Here is a 27,358-nt window from a genome sequence, read left to right on the forward strand (position 1 = left end):
CCAATCTTTTTCTGCTCTCATTCAAATCCCTCATTTAAATTCCAGATAGCTGTGCGCATTACGCACCCCCAACTTGCGGCCTTAATGTACTCGCGGCCTTAACGCGCGCGTTACTACGATTGCTGGATCTCTTTTTTTTTTTTTTTTGGAGAGTGCCGGACGTCTTATTTTAAGAATTCGTATTTCTTTTTATAGTAATTGTTTTTAGAACAAAATAGTATTTGTTTTTAGCGCTTGAGACAAGCCATATTTCTTGATTATCAAAATTCAGCTTTTATATAAAAAATTATTTTCAAAAAATAAAAAAATTTTTGTACAAAAATTAAATTATTGTGTTTAGATAATAATAATTTTTTTTTTTTAAATTGTCTTTATCTTTTATGGAAATCTAACTCTCCCACCACTTAAAATGAGAAAATATAAATGATGTCTACATACCATACTAATCAAACATGTAAATTCAATAATCAACTTCTTTCAAAAAAAAAAAAAAAAAAAAAAATTCTCAATCACTTTTCTATTAGATTTCGACAATCAAGTGCCTCTTTATTAGGAGTCAATCATGGTATTGTTTTGTTCCTCGTAAGGAAATAAAATCTCCACCGACATGGAAAGAAAATGTTCATTCATATGAATAAATTTAATTTCATTGAATAAATATTCTTTTTAGAATAATTGTTGAGTAATAAATTCAAAGAAGTAAAAAAAAAAAAAAAAATAGAGAGGGGAATTGGATAATGGGTATCTCTCAATTTTAGGTCGAGGTAAATTGTTACTTGTGAAATAAATTTTACTCTTTTTTTTTTTTTTTTTTTTAGTTTATCTAACATTTTAAGAAATTCTATTGATTAATGTTATTCAAACAAACTACTGTAAAGTGCAATTATGTCAAGACTTTTCAAAGTAATTTATCCTAATAAAAATATAAGACAAGTAATTTAGGTATTGTTTTTATTTTCTACTCCCAACTTAAATTTCATGTAGCATTTAGTATTATGAATTTGTTAAAATAATATGTCTATTATACTTAATATTTTGACGGCCTAGCGATTATACTTTATATTAATTTCTGATAACTACTAAAACAAACTCAAGGCTATTAAAATAATTATTTTTTTTACAAAAAAAAAGCCTAAATAATTATTTAAAAATTGAAAGCTATGTCATTTTATTTTTGACTTGGTGTATTTTCCTAAGTTCAACTTTTGTCAAACAAACAGGACTCAATTATCAGAATAAAAAGTCATTCTCACATGGAAATTGAAGTTTTGCTGACTTGTGTGAGAACATTCCAATGATGTGATAATATTTCTAAGAATTTAATATGAAAAACTAAAATCTTAACTCGGTGGCAAATGTATTGTTTAAGGATGGTTATATTGGAATTAATCATTTATTTATAAAATCCTCACCTACTCAATCATTTATCATTTCAAAAAAATCCCAAAAAAATGAATGACAAACATGCATGAATGACAAAAGTTTAGATATCCACAAATGTTGAATTATTCACACTCTGAATTCATTTAGAATATTAATATTTATATTCAACTCATTTAAAATATACTGTCTTCGTACCATTAAAATTAATATAATTTCAAATATTAACAAAAATCATTAAACAAAAAGAAATACCAGAAAATGGCCGTTTCCATAAAGTCTATAAATAAAATAGTACAATTCAATTAAATACAAATAGATACGGTGAAATAGAAAGAAAAGCTTTTCAACATTTTTTCCTTGACCCAAGCATGTTAAGCAAAGCCACAAGAGCAAGAAAGGTTTGACGTGCCACGCCAAAGACCAGATCGAATCGCAGCCTCCCGCGTGTACTGGCCCTCTCTATCAAATGAGGATATCCGTTTTTTGAAATTTTTGAGGGCGACTACAAAATAACAAAAATTTACACCTAATTTCCCCTCCATTTTCTCGTTCACTTGTCTCTGTCTCTCTCTTCTCTTCTTCACAGCTCCAGCTCAGAAGAGGTCCCATGGAGTCTTCTCTCTAGGGTTTCTGTATGCCCTTAACTTGCTAAACCAAAATTCCGGGAAAGTCTACCGGAATTTGAGAGGAAGATATTTTTTTCCTTTTTCTGCAAATATTTGAATTTAAATATTAGCATTTGATTTGGAAATGCCAGCTCGCCGGTCGAGGCCGGAGAGCCTGGATGAGTCGAAGCAGCTCCGGCGGGACCCATATGAGGTCCTTGGCGTATCCAGGAACTCCACCGACCAGGAAATCAAGAGCGCGTACCGCAAAATGGCTCTCAAGTATGTCATTTTTTTTTTTCATTTATTTTTTGTTTGAACTTTTTTTTTTAAATTTTTTTTGGCATTTTCTCATCTCTCTTTATTTTTGAAAGTTCTTGGGATTCTTTTTTAGTTGAACTCTCGAAGTGCTTGTTATTGACTGGATCGGTGTTGGAATTGAAATTTAATTGGGTATTTGTTCTATTTAATTTCTAGGAGAAACAAGTTGTAAACGTTAACACATTCGGCAACTCCGTTGCTGTTTTTCACCGGTGACTGTCGATTGTAAGTTCAATGAGGACTGAGTGGGTGACTGAGAACTAAAATTTTAGCTCCATTTTACTCATTTCCCGGACTGAAACGATATGGTAGTTGATCCCTTGGCAATAAAACAGCTTGAGTTTGCTAAGAGAGAATTACTCTGATCTGGGATTTGGGTGATTTGCACTGAATTGTGGGAACTTGGAGTGGGAATGAAGGCTGCTGATTTTGTGGATTTGAAGTGTATGACGGGTTCATGATGTCAGTGGATTCTAGAATACCATTTGCAGAGAATATTGTATATCTTACTGCTTTTATGCAGTTTTGAGAAGCTTAACAATGTACTTATTTGCCATTTGATTTTGTGAGGTCATTAACTTAAGGGTACTCTTGAGTACGTATCATCTTGTGAAATCAAATTTCGGGAGATCGCAAATAGGAGAGGGTAGTACAAAAAGTGACTTACTAGTGAAATCAAATTTGAAACATCTACAATACCAATGACTAATTTGATTGATTATTGTGTGCTTACAAGCTTAAACGTAGGGCACGACTAGGAAAGTGAATATGTAGGAAAAAGATGTATGGAGATATACTGTCACATTGACATATAGCTGAGCTATCTAAGTGTTGTTGCAGGAGCTTGTTACGTGATGTGGCAAAATGCAAGGTAAAACCTATGCAGCTTCAAGTGAAGCACGGCGAAGTGAAAGGAAAATGGTTGCATTGAGTCAGAAGATATATATATATATGATAAAAATACATGCTTGACTAGCTTGGAATGACTGAATGTTTAGTTAATAGTTGGAAGATTATGATGTGAAGCTTTAACCACCTCAGTCCTCAGATTCCCAATATGGTTAACATTATGGAAAGTTGGTGCAACCATATATTTTAGCATTTACAGATATTCAACACATTAATCGCACATGGTTTATAAATTAAATCTCATGCTTAGCTGGTTCTTTTCTGTTTTCAGATGATATAATAGATCATGCGTTTAGCGTTCTACATATTCATATGTTTTATTTCCTATCTCCACAAAATGTTCTCCTTTGCTAAACAAGGTCTAAGTTCTCTTAAATGATAATTACATATTATTTCAGGTACCATCCTGACAAGAATGCTAATGATCCTGAAGCAGCTGATATGTTTAAAGAAGTTACATTTTCCTATACTATCTTGTCTGATCCAGACAAACGACGCCAGTATGATTCAGCTGGTTTTGAGGTGAGATATCAGCACAGTTGCCAGATGACTAACATTTAGAAATAAATGTTACAACCCTTAGCCTAGCTAGCTGTTTGGTAAGTGAGGAAGGAAGAAAAAGAGAGGGAAAATAGTTGAGAATTGAAAAGAAAACAGAGAAGTAGAGAAATTGATTGTTTAATGTATTCATGCTTAAATGGGAAAAATCATCTCCCTGTATATTTATGCTTACCAGTATTAACAAACTACCAACACTCGTAATTGTCCAACAACTAGGCTTAACTAATTGTTACACCTCATTATTTAATTCCAATTTATTGATCCTATAATCTCATTGCTGCAATCCTCACACTGATGATAAGGTCATCTGTGTTCTTTCTGGAGCAATGTGTTTCTTTCTGCAGCTTCTGAGCCTAGGCTCCAAACATGCTAATTATTTATGGCAGTTTGTTAACACATGCTATTTGGTAGAATTTAAATCATTTGATTATATTGATGTTTAATGTTATATGTGACAGTAGCATTAATCATAAGCTTATTTTTGTCAGGCTGTTGAATCAGAAAGTCAAGAATTGGAGCTAGATCTTTCAAGCTTGGGCACTGTGAACACTATGTTCGCAGCACTCTTTAGGTAGATTGGTGTTTAGTTTTTGCATTTTCATTCATCCATTGGATTATCTGTCTCTCTGTCTAACAATTCTGTTCTTTTATTGTGTGTCTTTATTGATTTATTCACTGTTTCTCAAATAATAGTAAACTTGGTGTGCCAATTAAGACCACTGTATCAGCAACTGTCTTGGAGGAGGCACTTAACGGTGTGGTCTCTATTCGTCCACTTCCACTTGGGCAATCTATTACTAGAAAGGTTAGGTATTTGAATTCTAAAGCATTTAAAAATTTGAGTAATCCATTGGGGCTTATTGGAAACTGTTTCCTTTTTAAGCAGGTTGAAAAGCAATGTGCTCACTTCTACTCTGTAACAATAACAGAAGAGGAAGCAAGAGCTGGATTTGTCTGTCGAGTGCAATCATCTGACAAAAGCAAATTCAAGGTTTGAATATATAATAAACGTCTGGTACAAGTATTTTATCAGAACTCCCTTCTAGGGATGGTTATTTTGACCCATCCCAAATCTACCGGATAAAATCCGATCCATTTATAAATGAAGCAGGTACAAATATCTAGTAGTCCGACCTGCACCCGACCTGATCTAATGCTGGGCATGTCGGTATGGATATTGCAAAACCGACCCGAACCCGATCCATGATCTTCCCTACTTCATTCACAATGCAACATGGACATGTACTGAATTTAATGTCTTTTCTACTCTTTTTTATGTATTCTTTTAAAGGATGGGATATTAGTTTCTTTTTTTCTTGAGGAAAGTCTTATGCTATGTAGCGAGAGCGACAGTGTAGGTCTCCAATCGCTCGTAATAGATGCTGTTTTAAGGGTGGGACTCTTGTTTGGTATGCTTTCTTTTTTTTTTTTTCCTAATCTTGATAGTTTTGAATACATTTTATGTCACTCTTTGAGATCATGTTCTAATCCACAATCAGCTTTGGGTTGTAAGTTGCATGGGGATCTCTGCTGATTAAGAAAGCCATTTCAGGAAACAGCTTCAAAAATTGCTTGGCAAAATTGTGTGGGTGCTTTTATCATAGAGCTGTATGTGCAAGTTAAGCATTATGGTGTTGTGAAGCTGTTCTGTGCAAAAGTATTATGTTGCTACCAAAATTTTGGTTTAATTTGAGGCCAGGAAATACATCCTACTATTTATCAGAAAATTTGTATTTGGCTGCTTTGATGTAGGGACTTAGCCTTGTTCATATTAAGCCATGTAATGAGAGATGTCTTGAGAATTTTTTACTTTTATTCTGGTTTTTGGTGCATTGGAACCTCAGGTTTGTAAAAATATCTTCATGAATGAGAATTGGATGGGGGCAAAATGCCATTGAAAACGTATTTTGGGATATAATAATGCAGAATGAGAGAGCTGAAATATGGATTTCATGATTTGAAGTTTAGTCCATGAGAGAATCTGCAATCAAGGTCCATTATTTTGTTGCTTTCTGTTAATGGCACTTTTGCAATGTGGCAATACGTATAAGAATCAATATGGCTAAAAGTGGCAAAAAGGATTAAAGTAGCTAATCCATATGATTGTGGTCAATGACTCAATGCTGGGGTTAATTGATTGTCAGGAATTTTAGGGTCTGTGAGTTTTTTGGCATTTTGATTTTCTTCGTGAGACAAATTATTTGGTGCTTGGTGCTGTTGGTGGGCAGTGTATAAATTATAAAGGGAGGTAACTAAAGCGACTGTAAAGTATCTTTTTCATCGAAGGGAGCAGAAGAGAAAGATATAAAACTTCCTTAGGCGATACTGAAAGAAATTTTCTGGAACATTTATTTCAGTTCATCTGTTCATGGTCCTTGTGATTTTGTATTTCCCTTGGTCAGTAGTGATTTTCTTGGATTCTTTGGAAGTTTTCTGCTGTTTTTGCTTTTCTTTGTGTCCTTTCAGCACTGTCATTATTTTTCTTTTCTTTGAGGATGTAGTAAGAGTTTTGGTTTTATGCTTATAGCTTGAAACTCTGAAGGACATTCTTTAGTTGCTTGTTTCCCAGTTGCTTTAAATATAAGAGCAGATTGTTATCTGTGCAGTTTATGTAAATTGAATTTTTTACAATGTTGCATGGAAGAGCATGAGAAATGAAAATCACCGAAGTATTTGACATCTTTACTCTAATTTTTCTTCTGATTACTGGTGCTTTAATTGGTTATGGCGTCTTGGTTTCTGATCCTACCATTTTCAGATGCACAAATGATTGTTTCATCCATTTCCTACGGGTTTCTACTACAACTATTTCTCAACTGATCATGTACTAAAATGTCGCTCTGGTTCTAACTTTTTCTATTCATGAACAGTGGCCATTAACATTACTGATTCATCTTGCTGCAGTTATTGTATTTTGACCAGGAAGAAAACGGTGGACTGAGCCTTGCTCTACAGGTACTAAGCACTCCCTTGTTTATTATGGATATTAATTTTATAGTTAATATCCCACTTTTCAAGAATTGTTGCTTATTCTAGTATTAGATGGATCTTAAAGTATGTCATGGCTCATTTCATTTATCAAGTCTCTGACAGAATTTTGGAGGTGTCTGCAAATGCATGCAGTTGTTAGGAGATTGTCCTCTGGATATGTAGATATCCTCCTCAGCACTATTGATATTGAGTTTTATTCTTTTATCAAGTGTCAGTCTCTAGATCCCCCATTAAAATGAAGGACAAGCTGTTATTCAAGAGGTTCTTTGTAGGAATCTTCTGCCTGCATTCAGTCTTTTGCGCACTTTACTTTTGTCCTTCTACCTTAGATAAATGTTTTGGTTTCTCCGTTTATCTCTGTCAGTAAACAACATTTAAAAAATCTCTTCTATGCAAAAAAAAAAAAAGAATGTAAAGACCCAGTATTTTGATTCACATTTAAAACTTGTGCTTATTTCTCAATCATCAAACGATGCCCAACTTCCTGACTGGTTATTCATTGATAAGTAATCACAAAGTAGTTTTTATATTGATTCTGCTGTTAGAATGTGCTTGTGAGTTTATTCAGGTTCAAAATTTTCCAATTCAGTCTGGTAACTGTGAAAATTTCTTTCGTGGAATTAGGGATTAACGGCTATAAAAATTTTTTTTACATTAAATTGATGATACATGTCCCAGGATGACTCTTGGCTTGGCCTAGATGTCATACCATAAAAGCTTGCATCTAGTTGATTTTAACTTGATATTAAACATATTAAATTTCATCAGCTCAACCTCTTTTTTACTTAATAATTTTTGGATGTAGGAGGACAGTGCTAAAACAGGAAAGGTTACATCTGCTGGAATGTATTTTCTTTGTTTCCCTGTTTATCGGTTTGATCAGGCAGTCAACTCGGTGAGCTGGTGATGTTATAGAAGGATTTGATATTATCGAAGGATTGCAATCATATTTTTTATGTTAAGATTGTGTTACTCATTGTTCTCCATTTGGTTTTTGGAATTGTTGTGGCTTCAGATTGCAGCTGCAAAGGATGCTGATGCTGCCTTCTTCAAGAAATTGGATGGGTTTCAGCCATGTGAAATAACTGAACTTAAGGCTGGCACCCATGTTTTTGCTGTCTATGGTCAGTTCTAGGATTTCTTGCTCACTTCAGTTTGCTGTGGTTCTTGATTATATATTTTGATGAAATTGACTGCAGTCTTCATATTCTGTCTCATTTCTTCCAGGTGACAATTTTTTCAAAAGTGCAAGCTACTCAATAGAAGCTCTTTGTGCTGCACCATTTGCAGGAGAGAAGATAAATCTGCGAGATGTTGAAGCTCAAGTTCTTGAAAAAAGGATAGAAATATCCAAGTTTGAAAGTGAATATAGAGAGGTCTACACTTGACTTGAGCAGTACATATCATGCGTAATCATTCCCCTTTTGCTGCTAAATTTCACATGGAATTTTCACAGGTCTTGGCACAATTTACAGAAATGACCAGCAGATATGCACAAGAAATGCAAGAAGTGAGTTTTAGGTTCCGTTTGTTTCCATAAAATAACTTGCAGGAAAATCTTTTTCACAATTTTCCGTTATTTGGGGCACTCAGGAAAATAAGTTAACGGAAAATATTTTCCCGGTCAAAGGAAAATTAAGTCATTTTTTAAGAAAAATAACTTTGCATTTTTGAGAGAGTAAAACATTTTCCCGATATTGTCAAATCTTATAAATTCATATTTTTTAGTTTATAAATCATTATATTTCTGTGCTCCATGCGTAGGTTTGAAATTTTTAAGTGTATCAATAGTGTCTGAACTACAGTCTTTGTATTATTTTTGCAGATTGATGAGCTTCTTAGACAAAGGAATGAAATTCATGCCTCATACACATCTGCTCCACCGATGAAGCGGAGCACAAGTAAGAGCAGAAGTAAGAGTTCACCTAGGGAGGCCAAAGAAGACGGACAACTGAGAGATAAGAAACCTTCAATTAGGGATAGAAGCAAGAAAAAGAAATGGTTCAATATTCACTTAAAAGTTGACAAGAGAAAGCCTTGCTAAAATATGGTAAAAATCTACTACATATGCTCTTTCGTCGATATATCTCCCACCATTGCTATACATATATGAATTGATTTTGGTATGTTTATCTAGATGGATACGGGAAGCTGAGTCATATAACAGGATTGATGCATAATCTCCGTGTCTGCAATCATAAATTTGTTTTGATGGTTAAACAAGGCCTTGACGATGTGTCAATAGATGATGAAGTGCAAATGCTCTATTTCTTCAGCTTGTATCGGAGGATGACAATGGCCGTTTTTATTGTATACTTCCCTTTTATCTCCTTCCTGCAAGAATATCTGTAAATTGCATAATTTATTCATGGAGAGCTCTAGATTCGCCCCTTCTTTTCCGTTGAAATACTTTGTACTTTTGCCCATCTAGGATTTGTTGATAGCTAACTTCAATCACTGCACTGTGATTTTGGGGGGTGGAAAGTCCGATTTGTAGAGAATAAATTGATATGTTTCGTCAATATTATGAATAAACAATACGATAAAAGTAAAGAACATAACAAAAACAAAAATTTAAATTAAATGGAGGTTAGAATTTTAAAAGGCTGCAATTTTTCGATTTAGGAGTTCTAACAATATAGAAGGCCTAATAAGCAAAAGTTCCTTGGATTATAAATTTTTTTTTTAAGAAATTAAATAGCATTTGATTGCTTTTTTAATTTTATAATTAATTTAGAACAAGGTTATCAAAACGGCAATTATTAAAACTGAGTTGAAGGATCATAAGGTTTTATTAATATAAATTGTTCATAATATTATAATTTATATAAATAATTATAATGTTTACACTCGATAGTTACAAGGTTATGGCTTTATTTATAGATCAAATTAATAAAATGAAATTAAAGATTCATATTGAAATCAAAGTATTTCTGATCATATACTTCAAAAAAAAAAAAAAAAAGATAAAGTTTTTAAATAATTTTCAGTTTTATTGAGTTGGTTGACAATGGAGCTATGAATCCGATTCAAGTAAATAATTTCCAACTGTTATTAAAACGCAGTTGTCAACTAACACAAATAGCTAAGTCAAACAAGACCTAATTGAGAATCCTTATTCATATTGTTGTAACTATTATTAACATTGTATAAAATTATATCAATTGACAGTGACCGTTACCAAAAATACCATCTAACAACTAGCTATCAGCTAATATGAAAAACTTAATTAAGCGAGAGTGAGAATCCAATACCCAACCGCTCTACCAACAGTACAGATATTCCATGACCGTAATAAAATTTTCTTTTCTGAAAAATAAATAGAAAAAAGCACGTTTTTCACCTAAAGAACGTGAAAAACATGTGAAAGATTTATATAGCTGTAAATGATGCCATTTCCTGGCAAACTCACAACTCACACCTTGAAAATGAAAGACCCACAAACTCGAATAAGTTTTGATTGTATGTATCCGCATTTCCACACTTTCGTGTTTCTTCAAAATTATATTTTTCACCCAAGGTGAATGTGGCACAACAAGAGCCACGTCACCTCTTCCTCGTACTTGGTACTTATTATCTTTTTGTGTTTGTTTTCAACAAATAAGAAAATCGCTTTTCTAGATTTTCTTTGTCGATTTATACACGCTTCATTTATTTTCCATGTTTGGAATCTAACCTACATAATTACATATACATAGTTTATTATTGGTCGTTAGAAGTTATATTTGAAAAAATAAATTTTATTTATTTATTGGAAAACTCCAACGCCGGAAACAACATTGTGAATTATAGAATTTGTGAAAAATTTTACGGTGGAGCTCCAATATTATATGACAACCACATTATGAATTAATGTTACTTGTACAAGTAACAATCCGATTAGAAGTTGATTGTTACTTGTAGAAGTAGAAAAGTTGAATAAGATGGAAAGAATTTGATCGAATTAAGAGTTGATTTTCAAAAGGAAACGGCTAAAACTGATCAAAATCAAATTTCTGTTGATTTGAGCGATTATATCACGTGGTGGAATTTGGCATATGATGAAAAGGTGAAGTGACGTGTAGAAACAACTATAATTGATTCTGAAGATCATGTGGTGGTGTCCAGTCCAACTCAGAGTCTCCGGTGGAAAAATCCAAATCCATTGCGTGCTGCAGGCGTTGGCATGAGCATGAGCAGTCGCAGAGCTTCCACGTCAAAATGGGAACCATTCAATAAAATTATCAAACATGAAACATGAGAATCAGTACTTACCTAACACCATTTCCATAAGTGTGATTGGACGTCAACTTAAATATTTTTATTATCATTATTAGTAGAATTTTCAAAGTCGCCTTTGGGGTGGTTTCGAAGTCGCGTTTGGAGCAGCATGTAAAAGAATATATCATCAAATATGTAATATCATAACTAATTGGGCACAAGGAAGGGATTCATCATTTTTTAGAATGAGAGTTTTTATTAATTTAGCGAGTAAGTTTGAAAAAAAAAAAAAAAATAGGACCCAATTGTTTTTACAAAAAATATTAATAAGCATAGGAGTTTCTATGAATCCTCTTTTAAAATTTTATTTACAGTCTAAAATCATGTTTTCAAAATTCTTAATTTTTTTTAAATTTTTTAAATAATATATAATTATAACTTTCTTTGGTATAAAACTTCATATTTTTTAATCTATTTAAATTATATATATTAAAATTAAACTAAAATATTTCTTATTTGGAATTGATAGATATGAATATAAAGATTTTTTATTTTTTATATTTTATAGAAATATTAATAATTATATTATATTTTATTGTTAAGTAATTAAATTAAAATAATATTTTTCTATATATTATTCATATTAATTTATTTGAATCTTAAACTTTATCTATATAGTTATTAATGATAAGATACAATGTTTAAATTGTTTGAATTATTATAAACTTTAAACCTAGATAATTAAATTATATTACTAATTAAATTAAAAATAATATTTATCTATGATAACATACACTATTTAAATTGTTTGAATTATAAACTTTATCTCAAACCTAGATAATTAAATTGTATTTTACTAATTAAATAAAAAATAATATTTTTTATAGATTATACATATTTAATTATTTTAATTGTAATATTTTATCTATATAGAATTATTTATGATAAGATAAAATGTTTAAATTGTTTGAATTATAAACTTTAACTGAAACCTAAATATGACTAATTGAATTTTAATTATTTAAAATAAGTTAATTGCATTACAATTTCTGTAACACCATAATCTACCTAATAAACAGCCTTTGGAAAAATAAATATTTTAATAATGTACTAAACGCGATTATAAAATAAAATAACAATATGTTTTCAAAAAAATACAATAACAATAAAATAACTTAAAGAAAAAATATATTTTTAATTTGTATTTATTTATAAATTATAAATAGTGAAAGGAACATGTGCATAGCGTGAGCCTTCACCTAATTTAATATAAATTTCTAAGCAATAATTAAGTTGAAATAAAATAATTAATGTTATTTTAATTTTCTAAAAATGTCCTCTACATTTAAAAATAAAAAAGGTTAAATTTGAATCACAAATTTCAAAAAATAAGAAGAAATAAAAACGTGACTTGATTTTGAAACAGTAAAAGGATATGCATGTATAAATCACACCACGATGGGTTAAGATGAGATAGAAATACAACTCACATAAAGTGCCAGCCACAGGTACTCCTCTGCTATGGCCCCTCTTCTACATATTCTTCTCCTGATCTCCATAGTCATACCATTATGCTTTTCTTTGAACTTGCAATCTCCAATTCTTGAAAATGCTTCCATTAAAGATAGGGCAGTTGAGCTTGCTAATGACCCAGATACAGTGAATTGGATGAAGGATATTAGGAGAAAAATTCACGAAAACCCAGAACTTGCATTTGAAGAATTCGAAACGAGTAAGATAATCAGGCATGAACTCGATCAACTTGGTATTGCCTATCGATGGCCCGTCGCTAAAACTGGTGTAGTGGCGACTATTGGGTCTGGTTCGCCACCCTTTGTTGCCTTAAGAGCTGATATGGATGCTCTGCCTATCCAGGTCTGTTCTGTTTCCGTAAATATAAAATTGAATTATATACCCATAAGGAGTACCTGAAGTGAAATGCGACGATCTTTGTAAGATCAGGTTTCATCGCTTGAAAAGAATTTTACAGAGAGTTCAAGCTCTGATTTATGTAAGGTCAGAGTTTGATCCGTTGAAAAACACTTACAGAGAAGGGTAGCCTAAAAATAGATTAGTCCTTATGTCAAAAAGGGTATGGAATAGTTATTGAAAATTCAAAAATATAAAATTATATACGAATTTGGTGGGGAATTCAATTTAAGTTATTTGTCTTGTGAGTGATTTGGGATTAATGTTTTGTTGTCATTATTGTTATTGTTGTTTGATACGAAATTTAATTGTCTGGTTGATTTTCATAAACACCACTAAATTACAAAAAGTTATGCTAATATATAGGAATTGACTGAATGGGAGCACAAGAGTAAAGTAGATGGGAAAATGCATGCCTGTGGCCATGATGGACATGTCGCAATGCTTCTTGGAGCAGCTAAAATCCTGCAAGAATTAAGACATATGTTGCAGGTAATTAAAAGTTTGTATTTCAATCGCTGGAGATTATGGTTCAAGCTTCAATTTCTAAAAAAATTCAATGTATGGAATAAATTGTTAAAATTAGTTAAGCGGGTAGTGAATGTAAATGCAGGGAACTGTTGTGCTTATATTTCAGCCAGCAGAGGAACAAGGGGAAGGAGCAAAAGCCATGATTGAAGCAGGAGTGCTTGATAATGTGGAGGCCATTTTTGGTTTGCACTTGGTTCAAAAGTATCCTACGGGAGCTGTTGCTTCACGGCCTGGGGAATTTCTTGCCGGCTGCGGTGGTTTCACTGCAAAAATAAGTGGAAAAGGGGGTCATGCAGCTGTTCCTCAACAATCTATTGATCCAATTTTGGCTGCTTCAGCTTCAGTAATTAGTTTGCAACAAATTGTTTCAAGGGAGACGGATCCTTTAGATTCTCAGGTACCCTGTTTTTCTATGTACACTGTTTAAAATTCTACAATAAGCATTATGAAACCGGATATTAGACGGATGGTCTTTCAATATTTGAGGCGCGGCGAAATTTTCTTTTATAGTGGGGTTATCTCAGGGTAGAAATGGGGTGAGTATAAACCAAAACCGCCCCACCGTCCCATTACTTCCTTGTGCGCACGTTGGCCTTACGCCAAGCTAAACCTATCATTTTGGATGTTGAAAAGGGTATCTGACTTTAGAACTTTTGAAATTGCTGTTTAATATTTTTGAACTCTTATGACAAAAAACATGTCAAAATCACATTATAAAATAATATATATTCAATTTGTTTTTCTTGCAGTAACAGAAAATAAAGACACTACAGTTCTAATGAATGGCTACTTGTTACAGGTGGTTTCTGTGGCAATGATCAATGGAGGTACTGCTTTTAACGTGATACCAGATTCAACTACAATATCAGGAACTTTCAGGGCTTTCAGCAAGAAGGGTTTCCATGCACTTAGAGAGAGAATAGAAGAAGTAATTAAAGGGCAAGCAGCTGTACATAGATGTTCTTCTGAAATTGATTTCACAGGAAATGGGAATCCCACAATTCCTCCAACTGTAAATGATGTTAAAATTTATGAACATGTCCGGCGAGTTTCGATTGATGTAGTTGGAGAACAGAACACTCAAGTAGCTCCTGCTTTCATGGGAAGTGAAGATTTTGCTTTCTATCAGGAAAAGGTTCCTGGATCTTTCCTTTTTTTAGGGATAAGAAATGAGAAACTTGGATGCGTGCATCCACCGCATAGCCCTTACTTTACAGTTGATGAGGATGTGTTTCCTATTGGGGCAGCCGTACATGCAGAATTTGCCCTTTCTTACCTTTCAGATTCATTAAAAAAATTGACTTCTTTGTGAATATGATTCTTCAATCCTATTTGGAAATTGAATTCACTTCTTTTTGTTGATGTTTATGTTTGATGGTCCACAATTGCACATAAATATCAATGAGTTGATTCAGTTTTTAATTGGCCAGGATTGCTTCCATCTTACATTTTTTTTTTTTTTTTAAATTTGATTAAAATTAGAGCATAGAAATATTTTTCTATTTTACAAATATAAACTCTTTAGTGTTGTTATTAAAATTAATATAAAATAGCACTTTGTTATCCACTTTATTTCTTAATTAAACGATTATGTTAGCCAATCATTTTTTTTGAAACAATTTAGTCAAATATATTTAGTTTGATTGAAGTCAACAATGTTATTCTAGTGTGCATCTCATGATCATAATGAATTGAAAAAATGTCCTAATAAGTTGATTTTTGCAAAGTTTTATAATTATATTCATATATTTATTTATATATTTTTAACTGTAGTGCTGACTATGAATCAACATTTTTTTTTTTTTGACATGGTAAAAGACTAGATGAAATTTGTAGCACCATTTTCATGCAAAATGCTATGTATAGACTAGTGGAGGAGCCAAAAGCAAGGTGGTGGAGATCTTATAAATACTTTTTTATGTTTTGCATTTGAGCATTTGGAAAAAAAGGGAGAATTAAACTTGGAGAATATACTCAACATAACTATATATATAACTAAATCAAGATTAGATTTAGCTCAGTGGACTGAGAACACTTTTGACTGAATAACACAATGGATTATATAACTTGATCGAGGGGATTTAAAATTGAAACTTCACGGCCCCTCGTATTAGTGAGTAAACCAAATAAATTTAGCTTTTTTTATAGATTTTTTATGTACTATCAAGGTTGAAACTCCTCCTTCCCATATTAGTGATTCATATTCATTGCATTAATGGTCCATGGACCATGCCTCCATCATTCTCAAATTAGTTGTCTCCATGATTTTTGACTTGTCAAAACAATTACCATCAAATTATTGGTTGAATTCCATTGCTCAAACCATAAAAAAAAAAAAAAAAAAAAAAAAAAAAAAAAAAAAAAACAAAGGAAAAATTTTGTTCACATAATCACTTATAGGCACAAATAAGGCGGTTTGGATTATTACAAACAACAACATATACTTTCATCACAAATTACAATATCAAATCATGACATATATATATATATATATATATATATATATATATATATATATAGAACTAGAAATCAAATGAGAGAATCAAAATAAACCCCAACCGTGAGATCCTTATGCAAATGGAATATCAAATCGCTTCATTTATTAATTGGATAACCAGAGAAACTCAAGACTCACGGTCACAAAGTTAAACCCGCTCTCTAGCAACAAGAAGGGAGACAATGAAAGCAAGTAACAATCCAATCGCCATTGATGGAGACACAAGAGTGCTTGAATTTTTAGCAGGAGAAGGAGTAGGAGTAGAAGTAGGAGACATGACCATGCCAGGAGTGTGTTCATGGCCTTCATGAGCAGCAACAACCATGACCAACAGAGACAGAGCAAAAATGGCAGCAACCGTCCCTAACCTTGTAGCCATTCCAAAAGCCATATAGTGTTAACTTGATCTTAATTAAAGATTTAAGAGAATGTTATATAGAGAATGTGTTGTTGACTTGAATTATATAGCTGTTGTTGTGTCTTGGTCGGCCAGTTGGCTACTTGGTTTCCAAGGGCTCGTTATGGTCAAGGTGGTGCCAAGTCAGCTAACTGTTGCTATTGTACAATTTGTCCAGTTCAATCGTATTTAATTTTCGCTGAAATCTAGGGACTAGGGTTGATGCTTCCACATTTCTTAATCATCATTGAAATGTCAAGGAAGGAACCCATCTTGTACTGTACTAATTATGTATAATACTATACTATGATTTGTACTAGACATTTATGTTTGGTGTGTGATATTTGCCGCCCTGACGTGTAGAACGAAGCTTGAAATGATTAATTAATTAATTATTTAAATAAAATTATTTGGTGCATACCACGTATTTGCATTCTCTTTTACATTTATTGGTTTTTAGAGAATTTCATTTTATTCGATTTTGTTGGTTTGAATTTGATTGAACCCATCATTTGCATGCCCGTAATCGAGTATATTTAATAATTTATAAATACAAATTAAAAATCTATTTTTTCTTTAAGTTATTTTATTGTTATTGTATTTTTTTTTGAAAATATATTGTTATTTTATTTTATAAATCGTGTTAGTATATTATTAAAATATATGTTTTTCTGCGGCCTGTTTATTAGATTATCGTGTTATAGAAATTGTAATGCAATTAACTTATTTTAAATAATTAAAAATTCAATTAGTCATATTTAGATTTCAGTTAAAGTTTATAATTTAAACAATTTAAACATTTTATCTTATCATAAATAATTCTATATAGATAAAATTTTACAATTCAAATAATTCAATATGGATAATCTATAAAAAAATATTATTTTTAATTTAATTAGTAAAATATAATGTAATTATCTAGGTTTCAGATAAAGTTTATAATTCAAACAATATAAACATTTTACCTTATCATATATAAATATTATTTTTAATTTAATTAGTAATATAATTTAATTATTCAGGTTTAAAGTTTATAATAATTCAAACAATTTAAACATTGTATCTTATCATAAATAGCTATGTAGATAAAGTTTATGATTCAAATAAATTAATATGGATAATATATAGATAAATATTATTTTAATTTAATTACTTAACAATACAAATATAATATATTATTTTTAAATATTTTTTCTATAAAATATAAAAACAAATACAAAATAAAAATTCTTTATATTCATATCTATCAATTCCAAATAAGAAATATTTTAATATATATAATTTAAATACATTAAAAAATAGGAAGTTTTATACCAAAGGAAGTTATAATTATATATTATTTAAAAAATTAAAAAAGAAATTTAAGAATTTTGAAGACATAATTTTAGACGGTAAATAAAATTTTAAAAAAGAATTTCTAGAAACTCTTGTGCTTATTAATATTTTTTTTCAAAACAATTGGGTCTTATTCTTATTACTTTTTTTTTTCAAACTATAATTTATGAATTTATAAATATATTATATAAAACTCAAATTTAAATTCATAATATCTAAATAAAAATTTTAATCAAGTATTTTATAAATTCTAAATAATCAACAATTTAAATATATGATTTTTTAATAACAACAAAATTAATTTTAAAATCGCTAATAATTACTTTTCATAAAATGCCCAATTAAGAGTTTTTGGATCAAATTATTTGTTTTCTTATAAGATGAAGCAATTTATTGTTTTAGACATTATTAATTATGTCAAAATTATAATTAAGTAGTTTTAGGAATTCCTTAGAAGTGAGAAATGATAATAACATTACCTTTGTATAAACTATAAAATATTGATCAATTTTAATATCCAATAAATGATAATAATATTACTAACTCAAAAAAAAAAAAAAAAAACTCCCTTCAAAGCATAAATTGAAAAAAAAAAAACGCAAGCGAAACAGAAGAGAAAAAAATGAGAAAATTAAATCATGAGAAAAGAAGCATCCAAAAAGATAATGAGAAAAGAAGATCAAAGACTAAAAGGAAACCTATAAACAAAATTTATTTTTCTTATTTAGAATTCAAAGAAAGGAAAGAAAGCAAGTGAAAGAAAATTTAATCTGAGAATGATTGGTGGAGGCTATTTATGTTCAATGGAAGGAAAATAAAAATTAAAGAGGCGTAGAGATACAAATAAAAATTAAGATTCAATGGTAGGAAAATATATAGCTAGATAAGATTAAATTTCAAAAATGTTAGTTATTATCACAAAATATTAATTTTTAAATTTTAAAAATATTGATTATTATCGTAAAAAATTAATTTCTAAATTTAAAAATATTTTAATGACTGATCAAATTTTTACAAACAAAGAAAAATCATAGTGAAAAAAGAAAAAAATCCAAAAATTTATAAAAAAACCGAAAATAGAAAGCTGAAAGAAGAGAGTGACACATCAATATTTTTTGTTTCAGGATTATATATATATATATATATATATATATATATATATATATATATTTATTTATTTATTTATTTATTTATTTATTGATATTGATTACTAGTTTGTCAATAATCAAAAGATATCGCCAGAGACACAAACTTGGAGCACGTAAATTGTAAAATGGGGCCCAACCAAAACCCAGTTTTAAGAAAAAATGGCTGGATATTAGCCACTCTTTCCGAAAATACATTTTGGGCCTTTTTGGTGAGGTTTTGTTTCCATCAACAGACCCTGATTAGGCCCAAACCAAACCCGCCGGTTCTTGTTTCGAAGTCATTCGGATAGCTGATAGGGAAGAGCACAGAAAAAAGCTTCTCTTCTCGTGGTTTTACGACATTCCGGAGACCGGCCGCTTTATCATCTCCTTCCTTTCTTGCTCTTTCTCAATCCCTCTGTGCAGCTCTACTGACTACTGACCGCAGGATAAGAAACTGTACTCCCTATGCACATCTAAAACTCAGTCACACTTATGGACTACTCTTCTACTCTCTCTACCTCCCTTCATCCTAAGGTAAATGTACTACTCCATTGTCAATTCGTTACTCTCTTCTTTCTCTTCTCTACTATTAGAGCTATAATATGACAATTCTATTGTTCGATAAAGATTTCACTCAGGCTACGAGCCGATGATTCTGTCAGCTCCACTTCGTGCTATCGTGTCCACGGGTTGCTACTATCGTTGCCCTATGCTTCATCGTCGTTTGCTAGTAGACGAAGATGTTTCAGGTTCAGAAGTCTGGTTGTGAGGGCGAACGGTGGTGCGCGGCGGCCGGCTAGTGGCCGGAAAGTGTATCGGCAGTCTCAGGGAGAGAGTGCGTTCCCTAACGCTCCGGTCCAGCAGATTGCCTCCTTTGTTGTTCCTGCTGGGGCTTTTGTTGCCATTACTTTTGGTATGGAAAATGGAAATTTTGCAGGTTACTGCTTTAGATGGTTTTTAATGTGTAGAGTATTGTTAGTTTAGCTCCATTTTGAAGCATTGCCTCCGTGATTGAACATAACTACAACGATACAATTATCTGATCAATTGGAATTAAAATAGTTGTTGTCTATGATTATAGGAACACAGGATTTGATACTTTTTGTTTCTAATTCGATGTGGGCACTGGCCAATTTAGTCCTCTTGTTTTTAGATGTACTAATTTCTGCTTTCAGCTGACAGTTATGTGGAAATTAGTGGAGAAAGTAATGATGCCAAAGCCAAAAAGGCCAGTGGTGATGGAAAATAAATCTCCATCCAAAGGATTAAATTGGTCTTTTGGTTCTGGAACAAATCTATTTCCTGGTCTTACTGCAAAGATTGACAGAGAGGCCAAGCAAAAGCTCAATCAATTTTCCAAAGAACTTAGGTCATTCAGCATTGTTGACATGTCAGGTATGCTGGCTAGATCAATTTGAGTCCATTAGGGTTTATGTAGAGCGAGAGAGAAATGATTCAATATTTGCATGCTGTCGGTTTACTTTTAAGGCTTTCCGGATAGAATTTCATTTTCTACATGTTTATAGGGTTTTTAGTTGTAGTATACTTCGATATTCTCTATTAGATTGCAAAATGTGAACATTTAGTGTCGTTAAAAACTTTGTGTTTGTTGGTTCCTTAATCAATTGATACCATTTTGTGTCCTTTATAATCTTTCGATAGTGTCCTTACTCCTAAGTTAATGAACAGAGAATGGAAATTCGTACGATTTTTCAGAATTTGATGGCTACCAATTGATGTGAAACTAGTATGTTATAGTGTGAAAAGGTGTGGGTATCAAAATAACAGAATTCAAGGGAAATTATGCAAGGAATGTAAAGTTTCGGGTATCTGATTTATCACTTTGCCAGTAATGTGAACTGTGAAATCCTTACGTGCCATGCCTAGAATTTGTTAGGTATCACCTCCAGTATATTACTATGTCAAATTAGAGTTAAATTTGCTATATCAATATATAACAATCCCAAAGATAAAGATTGTTATAAAGTTTCAGAAATTTCTGCAAAGCACATAAAATTATTGGCCCCTTAAATGAAAATATGTGAACTTTGACTCTAATCAGATTTGATAATGTAACCTATGCTAGACAATATATTGAGAACCATAGTCATAATCAGACTTGATAAATATATTCAACCTTCAATTATGGAGCAGAAACTATCAAAACAAACTGGACTTGTAAAACTAAAAAATATTAGTTAAGGTAATGCTGATTAAACGCTGGAGCATAATTTAGGTCTATGTTTTCTTTGACATTTCAAATGCAATCAGAAGAATTTGTTTCTTTTCATTCAGCTTTTTCTTTCTTTTGTTATGACTATCTTCTTCAACGTTTCAAACTTATAATTGTTATATAATTACATGCCTTCCACTTTAAATCTGATCTTGAACTTCAAATATTTATCAGGATGTAATTTTGGAGATGAAGGACTATTTTTCCTTGCTGAGAGCTTAGCATACAATCAGGTTATGCTTCTTCGAACATTCACTGCAGATCTCTTCTTGATTCTTCTAGTGTTAGTTGTTTTTATTTGGTAATTTTGAATGCAGTTAACTCTTATTTGACCGACTTTGAAAACACATCAATGAAATTGTTCTTTATGAATTAACTGATAGTATATTAGCTGTTTTTCAGACTCTAGAGGAAGTTAATTTTGCAGCAAATGGAATTACCGCGGAAGGAATAAAAGCCTTCGACCGTGTTCTTCAGTCAAACATTGTATTAAAGACACTAAACTTGTCTGGGAACCCTATTGGAGATGAGGGAGCTAAGGTCAGGCCCTGTCCACTTTTCTATGACTAGCTGTTGAACATTTGAAAAATGCATCTCAAAAGGAAAGAAGAAAAAAGGTTTGAAGTAGGTTATTGTAATCATCTGAATATATTAGGACAACAAATATTGGATACGAAAAAGATTATAGAAAAACTCATTATGAGTTTTGGTAGTCTTAAATTGGTTATCAGTGAATATAATCAAGAATTATAGTTGCTTTTTATGTTTATTGCTGAAATCTTTTTGAATCACATGTTTGAAGTTAGGATGACGCTTCTTTTGTTATAAGTGACTTTTTGAATTTTGTGCTTCTAAAGATATAACTTCCTCTTCTTTTATCCCTCTAATTGGAAAACCATATCAAATGGCTTGTTCCATTTTCCTGTAAAGGATGGATACGATTGATCCTGGGATTATGAATTACCTTTCTAGTGAACACTATTGTTCTTCTATTTCAGGGTCTTGCTGTTATTATTTCAACCATTGTAAACCTACAACCTTAAGATCATCCTGCATTTATTACTTGAAAATTCATTATAGATGGTTAATATTTTGGATGTTACTAATTTTCTTTTCTTGCAAACAGAGTTTATGTGATATATTAGTGGATAATAGGGGTATTGAAAAGCTCCAGCTAAACAGTGCTGACTTGGGTGATGAGGTTAGCTTTTATTTTGTTTCAAACTGGTTCATGAGACCCACATTCTTGAACCTATAAAATTCATATGCATAACTGAAGGGATCTCCAGTGATCATATGCCTGAAGTAGTGTTCATTTTCTGCACAGGGTGCAAAGGCTATTGCAGAATTGTTAAAGAACAATTCAAACCTGCGTGTGATTGAACTCAACAACAACATGATTGATTATTCTGTATGTAGTTACCTCAAACCTTCCTTAGATTTTAGCTAAATTTGTCAAAGTTGCTAAATATGATTTCTTTTTGGAACCGGAAGTAGGGATTTACAAGTCTTGCTGGAGCGTTTCTGGAGAATAGCACTGTACGAAGTATATATCTCAAGTGAGTAGTTCTCAATTTTTTTTTTTTTTTTAAACTTTCTTTTTGGGCTACTATTGTAGTATGTCCTATATATCTATGCAAACCTTTGAATATTAAATGGCTGGGTTCTTGAACAGCTTTAGATAAATATTTCTAATGGTGCACCTTATTTATGTTACTTCTGGAAATCTTGCTGACATTTTATCACTGTTAAGTGGCAATTATGGTGGTGCTTTGGGGGCTAATGCTTTTGCTAAAGGACTTGAGGGAAACAAGGCATTAAGGGTACATATCATGTTGGCCTTTTCTTCTACTTTTTCTAATCCTTTGATGTTCCAAATGAAGTGGATTTACAGATTTCTAGATTTGATCTAATTGTGAATGAAGGAATTGACATGAGTACTGACTTCCTTTCCTGTCTCTTCAAAAAATTTGTTTCTAAAAGCATGGCACTGAGGTGTAAATGCAATATAAATTATACCATGTAAAGACAGTATCTACCACCTTCTTATCTTCTATTAGGCAAAAACCATCAATCTTTTACAAATGCTCATAAAGAAAGGAATTTTATTTTTCTGAGAGCTCAAGTAGATTAAGAGGAAAAAGGAGAGTGAATCATAAGATTCTTCATGCTAGAACTCAAGTAGCTTATGCAATTTTGCTTCTAGAATTAAGTGTTGATTACTTGTTTTGGAGCAAATTTTATTTTATTTTTTTATTTTTTTATTTTTTTATTTTTTTTTTAAACTAGCATCTTACTTTGCTTGGCATAGTGCCTTGTGACTGCAACAAATTCAGTGGATAAATTATGGTGTGAGGCAATGTTATCTCAATCTTACTAAGTTTTGGAGTTGATCTATTAGTTTTCTTATGTTATGTGCTAAGATGGAATTATGCTGCTACGACTTTGAATATATAAGTATGTTGCTTTTGAAGGGATGAAGAATTAACAGTGGAGTTATTTTCATTCAGGAACTTCACTTGCAAGGAAATTCTATTGGTGATGAAGGTGTTCGTGCCTTGATGTCTGGTTTATCTTCCAGTAAAGGTGTTTCCTATTGCTTTCTTAATCAATTTCAGAAAACACTGAAGTTCATTGTAGTAAATCTGGCTTGAATTCTTGCTCTTCAGTTAAACTTACCCATCTAGACCTTGGAAACAACTCAATTAGTGCAAAGGGAGCTTTTCACGTTGCTGAATATATCAAGAAGAGCAAGAGCTTGTTCTGGATGAATATGTACATGAATGACATTGGTGATGAGGTGATGAAATTTCTGAAATATTTTCTGCATCCACTATTTAGCTTCTTGGATACATTTAAATCAAATTAATGCTGAAAGATGATTATAGCTTGGATTTTCATTCGGTTGATATTTTGTTTTCCTAATATTTGTCAGGGTGCTGAAAAGATTGCAGATGCTCTTAAGCTGAACCAAAGCGTGACAATTATAGACCTGGTGAGAATAGAGTGCTTCACTTGAAAAATTGCTTTCATTTATGCTTTAATTACATCCTGAGAGCTGTTTGATAAACCATTTCTATCAACTCTATAGGGTGGAAATAACATACATGCCAAGGGAATCGGTGAAATAGCTCAAGTTTTCAAAGATAACTCTGTCATCACAACTGTGGGACCTTAACTCCTTTACCATGATTAATCCATTTCCTTTTTCTTGTCAATTTTAAATTGGATAATAATAAGTCTAGTTTCCCTCTCTCTCTTTCTCTCTCTTTCAGTTGGAAGTTGGTTATAATCCTATTGGACCTGATGGAGCCAAGGCCTTGTCTGAAGTTCTCAAGTTTCATGGAAAGATAAAAGCATTAAAGCTGGGTTGGTGCCAGGTAAATATCCATATATCTGTGTGTGTGCACAATTGTGAATCATTTGCTTAATTATTCATAACCATGTGACATGGATTATCCTGCAGATAGGACCAAAAGGTGCAGAGTACATTGCAGATACTTTAAAATACAATAACACCATTGCGATTCTAGACTTGAGAGGAAATGGACTTAGAGATGAAGTTTGTTCTTCACAATTCAGATGTCTTTTTATGGATTTTGGGTCATTCTGATAAGCAAATTAATGTTTCTTCTCCATTTACACAATATTTGCAGGGTGCAATCTGCCTGGCTCGCAGCTTGAAAGTGGTCAATGAAGTTCTAACTGAACTTGACTTAGGATTCAATGAAATAAGAGTAAAGAATTGTTCTTTCTTGAAATTTGTTTGCAAACTGAAAACAATACGACTGTTTCATATTTGAACTTGTGGTACAGGATGATGGGGCTTTTGCTATTGCTCAAGCACTTAAGGCTAATGAAGATGTGAAAATTACCTCTTTAAACCTTGCAAATAACTTCCTCACAAAATTTGGGCAGGTGATGTTTGCCTTCTTTGTCTTTTTCTCACTCCTGGAAAGTTAATCATTTTATTTTTTTTCATTTTCTGTGCATTTGCATGAATAAACTCATTTTATGCAGAGTGCTCTCAGTGATGCAAGAGATCACGTATTCGAGATGAATGAGAAGGAAGTTAATATTGTTTTCTAGCAGAGTTGAATTTATACAGTGAAATAGTTTCCGTCAATGTTAGAACAGGAGGAGATATTCTTTTTTTTTTTTTTTTTTTTTTTGTCTTTTCCGGCAAGTAGAGGTAAGAACTAATACAATAAAGATTTTTGAGCTACAGCCAAATCATCAAGTGTAGCATTTTGGAACTTTTTGATATTGAGAAATCATACTTAGCTTGCCATTTAAAGTTGTGTCACTGTACACTCCTTCCTTCCTTTAATGAAGTTCAAAGTCAGACTACAAGCTTCCTTGTTTCTGTTGATCTATTCATAGTAAATGGTTGATGAATGTTTGTTGTGTTTGGTCCAATCTTCTCTTTTTATGCTGTTAGCCTAATATCTTCATAATATTCTTACAACAGCTGATTTCTAGGTTGTTCGGTCTCTGTCACATAAGAGTGATTTTTTAGAAGTATGATATTTTTGTGGGAATACTGAAGATTAATTAAACATGTTGGTCGCAATCACCATCCATTTTCACTATGGGTTGGTGCAAGACTAATAAAACAGATTTTAGTTTGAAACGTGTGTAGTTAATCTGACTGAATGTAGTGATCCGACCGAAGTGAATATTTGGCTGCCGATGCTTTGTAAATGGCTGTTATTTTAAGATTAAGAAGATTTTAGAAAAGATTTATATGAAAAGAGAATGAGTCATATCATATGAAGTTATATTTAGGCGAAGCCATGTAAATACTTGGCATACCTTAACCTTAGGATTTGTGGGAGTTACTGTTGCCTCTTTGAAACAGATGCACAATTGTTATTTTTCATGTTTTTACACGTGACACATTGTAATTTTCTATGTTTTAAGCTAAATGCCTACTTGTTATTGTTTTTTTTTTTTTTTTTTTTTTTTTTTTTTTTGTACGTTGGAAATTTTTATAGGGGAATAAGGACTATTTCAGGATTCAAAGGTAAGCACCCCATCATTGAGCTATAGTATAATGACAATTGCTAATGTTTTTAACTTATAGTAATTACGAGATGAACTGTAGGTGGAGCCATGGAGGGTCGGAGTTGGTGAGGATAAAAAAAGAGAGAGAGAGGTAGGAAAGCTACAGGGACAAATGTTTAGGTCATGTGGTCCGTTGCACAGAAGGATACAGCTAATCATCAGCGAAGCACCTCGCGGCTTGTGTCATTGCAATGTATGTCTACATGGGGTATAAGAGCTGCATTGCAATCCCAATCTCTTGATGGCTTGACAAAAGCAAATCATGAGTCTGACGTATTTCGTCTTCCTTACATTCATTTAGCCAACTGTGTTTTAGCTGTCTTTTGCCTACTGCCTCTCCACATTCAAGGCAAATTTACGCAACAAGCAACCACCCGGTTAGAGGTGGCCACGGTTCCGGAATTATCGGTTTTGATTTTGGTTTTGATTTTAAAAAAATTTAGAATCGAAATCAAACGGTTACTGTTCCAATTCCGGTTCTTTAACGGTGTCAAATCAACGGCCGATTCTCCAATTGATTTTCCGATATTATAAAATCAAAAGCTATGGAACATTTTTTTTTGTTGAAAATTTAAAATTTAAATATTTATGAAATAATTTTTAAAAAAAACTTAAATAAAAAAAAATAAAAAAAGGCTTAACTTAATTTATTTATTAAAGAAAATGCTTGAACTTTTTTTTTTGGAAAAATGACTTAAACTTGATTTATTTTTTATAAATGAAATGATGTATTTATAGTAAATCTAAAAAATTAAGTTTTCATAAATACCCTTAAAACTAGCCGTTATATAGTTGTTAGGAGGGTTAATTTTGAGATTTCACAAAAATATTTGAAAAAATAAAAAAATTTATTGAAACTAGTGGAACCGCCGATTCTAACCGGTTGAAAAAACTAGCGGTTCCGATCAGTTCTCAAAATCGCCTGTTTACAGTTCTTCAAAAGTTAGAATCGGAATTGAACCACAGACCTCCAATTTCAGTTTCTCACAGTTTCAGTTTCAATTCCCACCGATTTCGAACTAGCGGTTCCCGTTCCAAAAACCGGAAAATGGACACCCCTACAGCCAGTTATCTGCTTCTAATATGCTCGTTCAAATTCTGTTTATGATTTTTTTTTTCTCTGGAAAAAAAAATCAACATAATTAAATAATAAATATTGATTTTTTTTTTCTTAAATAGCATCTACAAGGCAATATCAAAAATTCTTGTTTTGAATGATTAAAAAACGACGTCATTTCATGCTTGCAGTGATGCGCAGGCAGGAGCCAG

The 27,358-nt window shown here is 31.9% G+C and overlaps 3 protein-coding genes across 3 annotated transcripts; all 3 read left to right on the top strand.

Annotated features, from left to right (window-relative positions):
* The first annotated feature begins 1,835 nt into the window (after positions 1–1,835).
* On the top strand, positions 1,836–9,177 carry ARL1 (ARG1-like 1). Its single transcript, XM_012236640.4, has 12 exons — positions 1,836–2,270; positions 3,617–3,740; positions 4,268–4,350; positions 4,473–4,584; positions 4,666–4,770; positions 6,684–6,734; positions 7,576–7,665; positions 7,786–7,894; positions 7,998–8,146; positions 8,227–8,280; positions 8,596–8,820; positions 8,908–9,177. The coding sequence occupies exons 1-11, from the start codon at positions 2,134–2,136 to the stop codon at positions 8,812–8,814; spliced, it is 1,233 nt and encodes a 410-aa protein (XP_012092030.1). The 5' UTR covers positions 1,836–2,133; the 3' UTR covers positions 8,815–8,820; positions 8,908–9,177.
* Positions 9,178–12,434: 3,257 nt separating this feature from the next.
* On the top strand, positions 12,435–14,798 carry LOC105649835 (IAA-amino acid hydrolase ILR1-like 2). Its single transcript, XM_012236641.4, has 4 exons — positions 12,435–12,845; positions 13,266–13,391; positions 13,513–13,827; positions 14,230–14,798. Exons 1-4 carry the CDS (start codon positions 12,492–12,494, stop codon positions 14,740–14,742), a joined length of 1,308 nt encoding a protein of 435 aa, XP_012092031.1. The 5' UTR covers positions 12,435–12,491; the 3' UTR covers positions 14,743–14,798.
* Positions 14,799–19,080: 4,282 nt separating this feature from the next.
* EMB2004 (RNI-like superfamily protein) lies at positions 19,081–25,375 on the top strand. The gene is made up of 18 exons (XM_012236642.4): positions 19,081–19,323; positions 19,417–19,702; positions 19,972–20,184; positions 21,197–21,255; positions 21,425–21,562; positions 22,149–22,223; positions 22,350–22,433; positions 22,520–22,581; positions 22,776–22,845; positions 23,533–23,608; positions 23,692–23,822; positions 23,958–24,017; positions 24,114–24,188; positions 24,298–24,402; positions 24,489–24,584; positions 24,679–24,759; positions 24,839–24,940; positions 25,043–25,375. Exons 1-18 carry the CDS (start codon positions 19,282–19,284, stop codon positions 25,109–25,111), a joined length of 1,824 nt encoding a protein of 607 aa, XP_012092032.1. The 5' UTR covers positions 19,081–19,281; the 3' UTR covers positions 25,112–25,375.
* Positions 25,376–27,358: the final 1,983 nt, after the last annotated feature.

The sequence above is a fragment of the Jatropha curcas genome, chromosome 5 (genome assembly GCF_041381405.1).
Source record: "Jatropha curcas cultivar XTBG-Jc1 chromosome 5, XTBG_Jcur_1.0, whole genome shotgun sequence".
NCBI lineage: Eukaryota > Viridiplantae > Streptophyta > Magnoliopsida > Malpighiales > Euphorbiaceae > Jatropha > Jatropha curcas.

What these genes read in the sequence shown, in the direction of transcription:
- EMB2004 (XM_012236642.4), top strand. Translation starts at nt 19,282, where the DNA reads ATGGACTACTCTTCTACTCTCTCTACCTCCCTTCATCCTAAG. An exon ending in CAGCATTGTTGACATGTCAG is followed by an intron (nt 20,185 to 21,196) that starts GTATGCTGGCTA and finishes AATATTTATCAG; the next exon opens with GATGTAATTTTGGAGATGAA. An exon ending in TGGTTTATCTTCCAGTAAAG is followed by an intron (nt 23,609 to 23,691) that starts GTGTTTCCTATT and finishes CTTGCTCTTCAG; the next exon opens with TTAAACTTACCCATCTAGAC.
- LOC105649835 (XM_012236641.4), top strand. Translation starts at nt 12,492, where the DNA reads ATGGCCCCTCTTCTACATATTCTTCTCCTGATCTCCATAGTCATACCA. An exon ending in TGGATGCTCTGCCTATCCAG is followed by an intron (nt 12,846 to 13,265) that starts GTCTGTTCTGTT and finishes GCTAATATATAG; the next exon opens with GAATTGACTGAATGGGAGCA. An exon ending in CGGATCCTTTAGATTCTCAG is followed by an intron (nt 13,828 to 14,229) that starts GTACCCTGTTTT and finishes TACTTGTTACAG; the next exon opens with GTGGTTTCTGTGGCAATGAT.
- ARL1 (XM_012236640.4), top strand. Translation starts at nt 2,134, where the DNA reads ATGCCAGCTCGCCGGTCGAGGCCGGAGAGCCTGGATGAGTCGAAGCAG. An exon ending in GGCAATCTATTACTAGAAAG is followed by an intron (nt 4,585 to 4,665) that starts GTTAGGTATTTG and finishes CTTTTTAAGCAG; the next exon opens with GTTGAAAAGCAATGTGCTCA. An exon ending in TTGAAAGTGAATATAGAGAG is followed by an intron (nt 8,147 to 8,226) that starts GTCTACACTTGA and finishes GAATTTTCACAG; the next exon opens with GTCTTGGCACAATTTACAGA.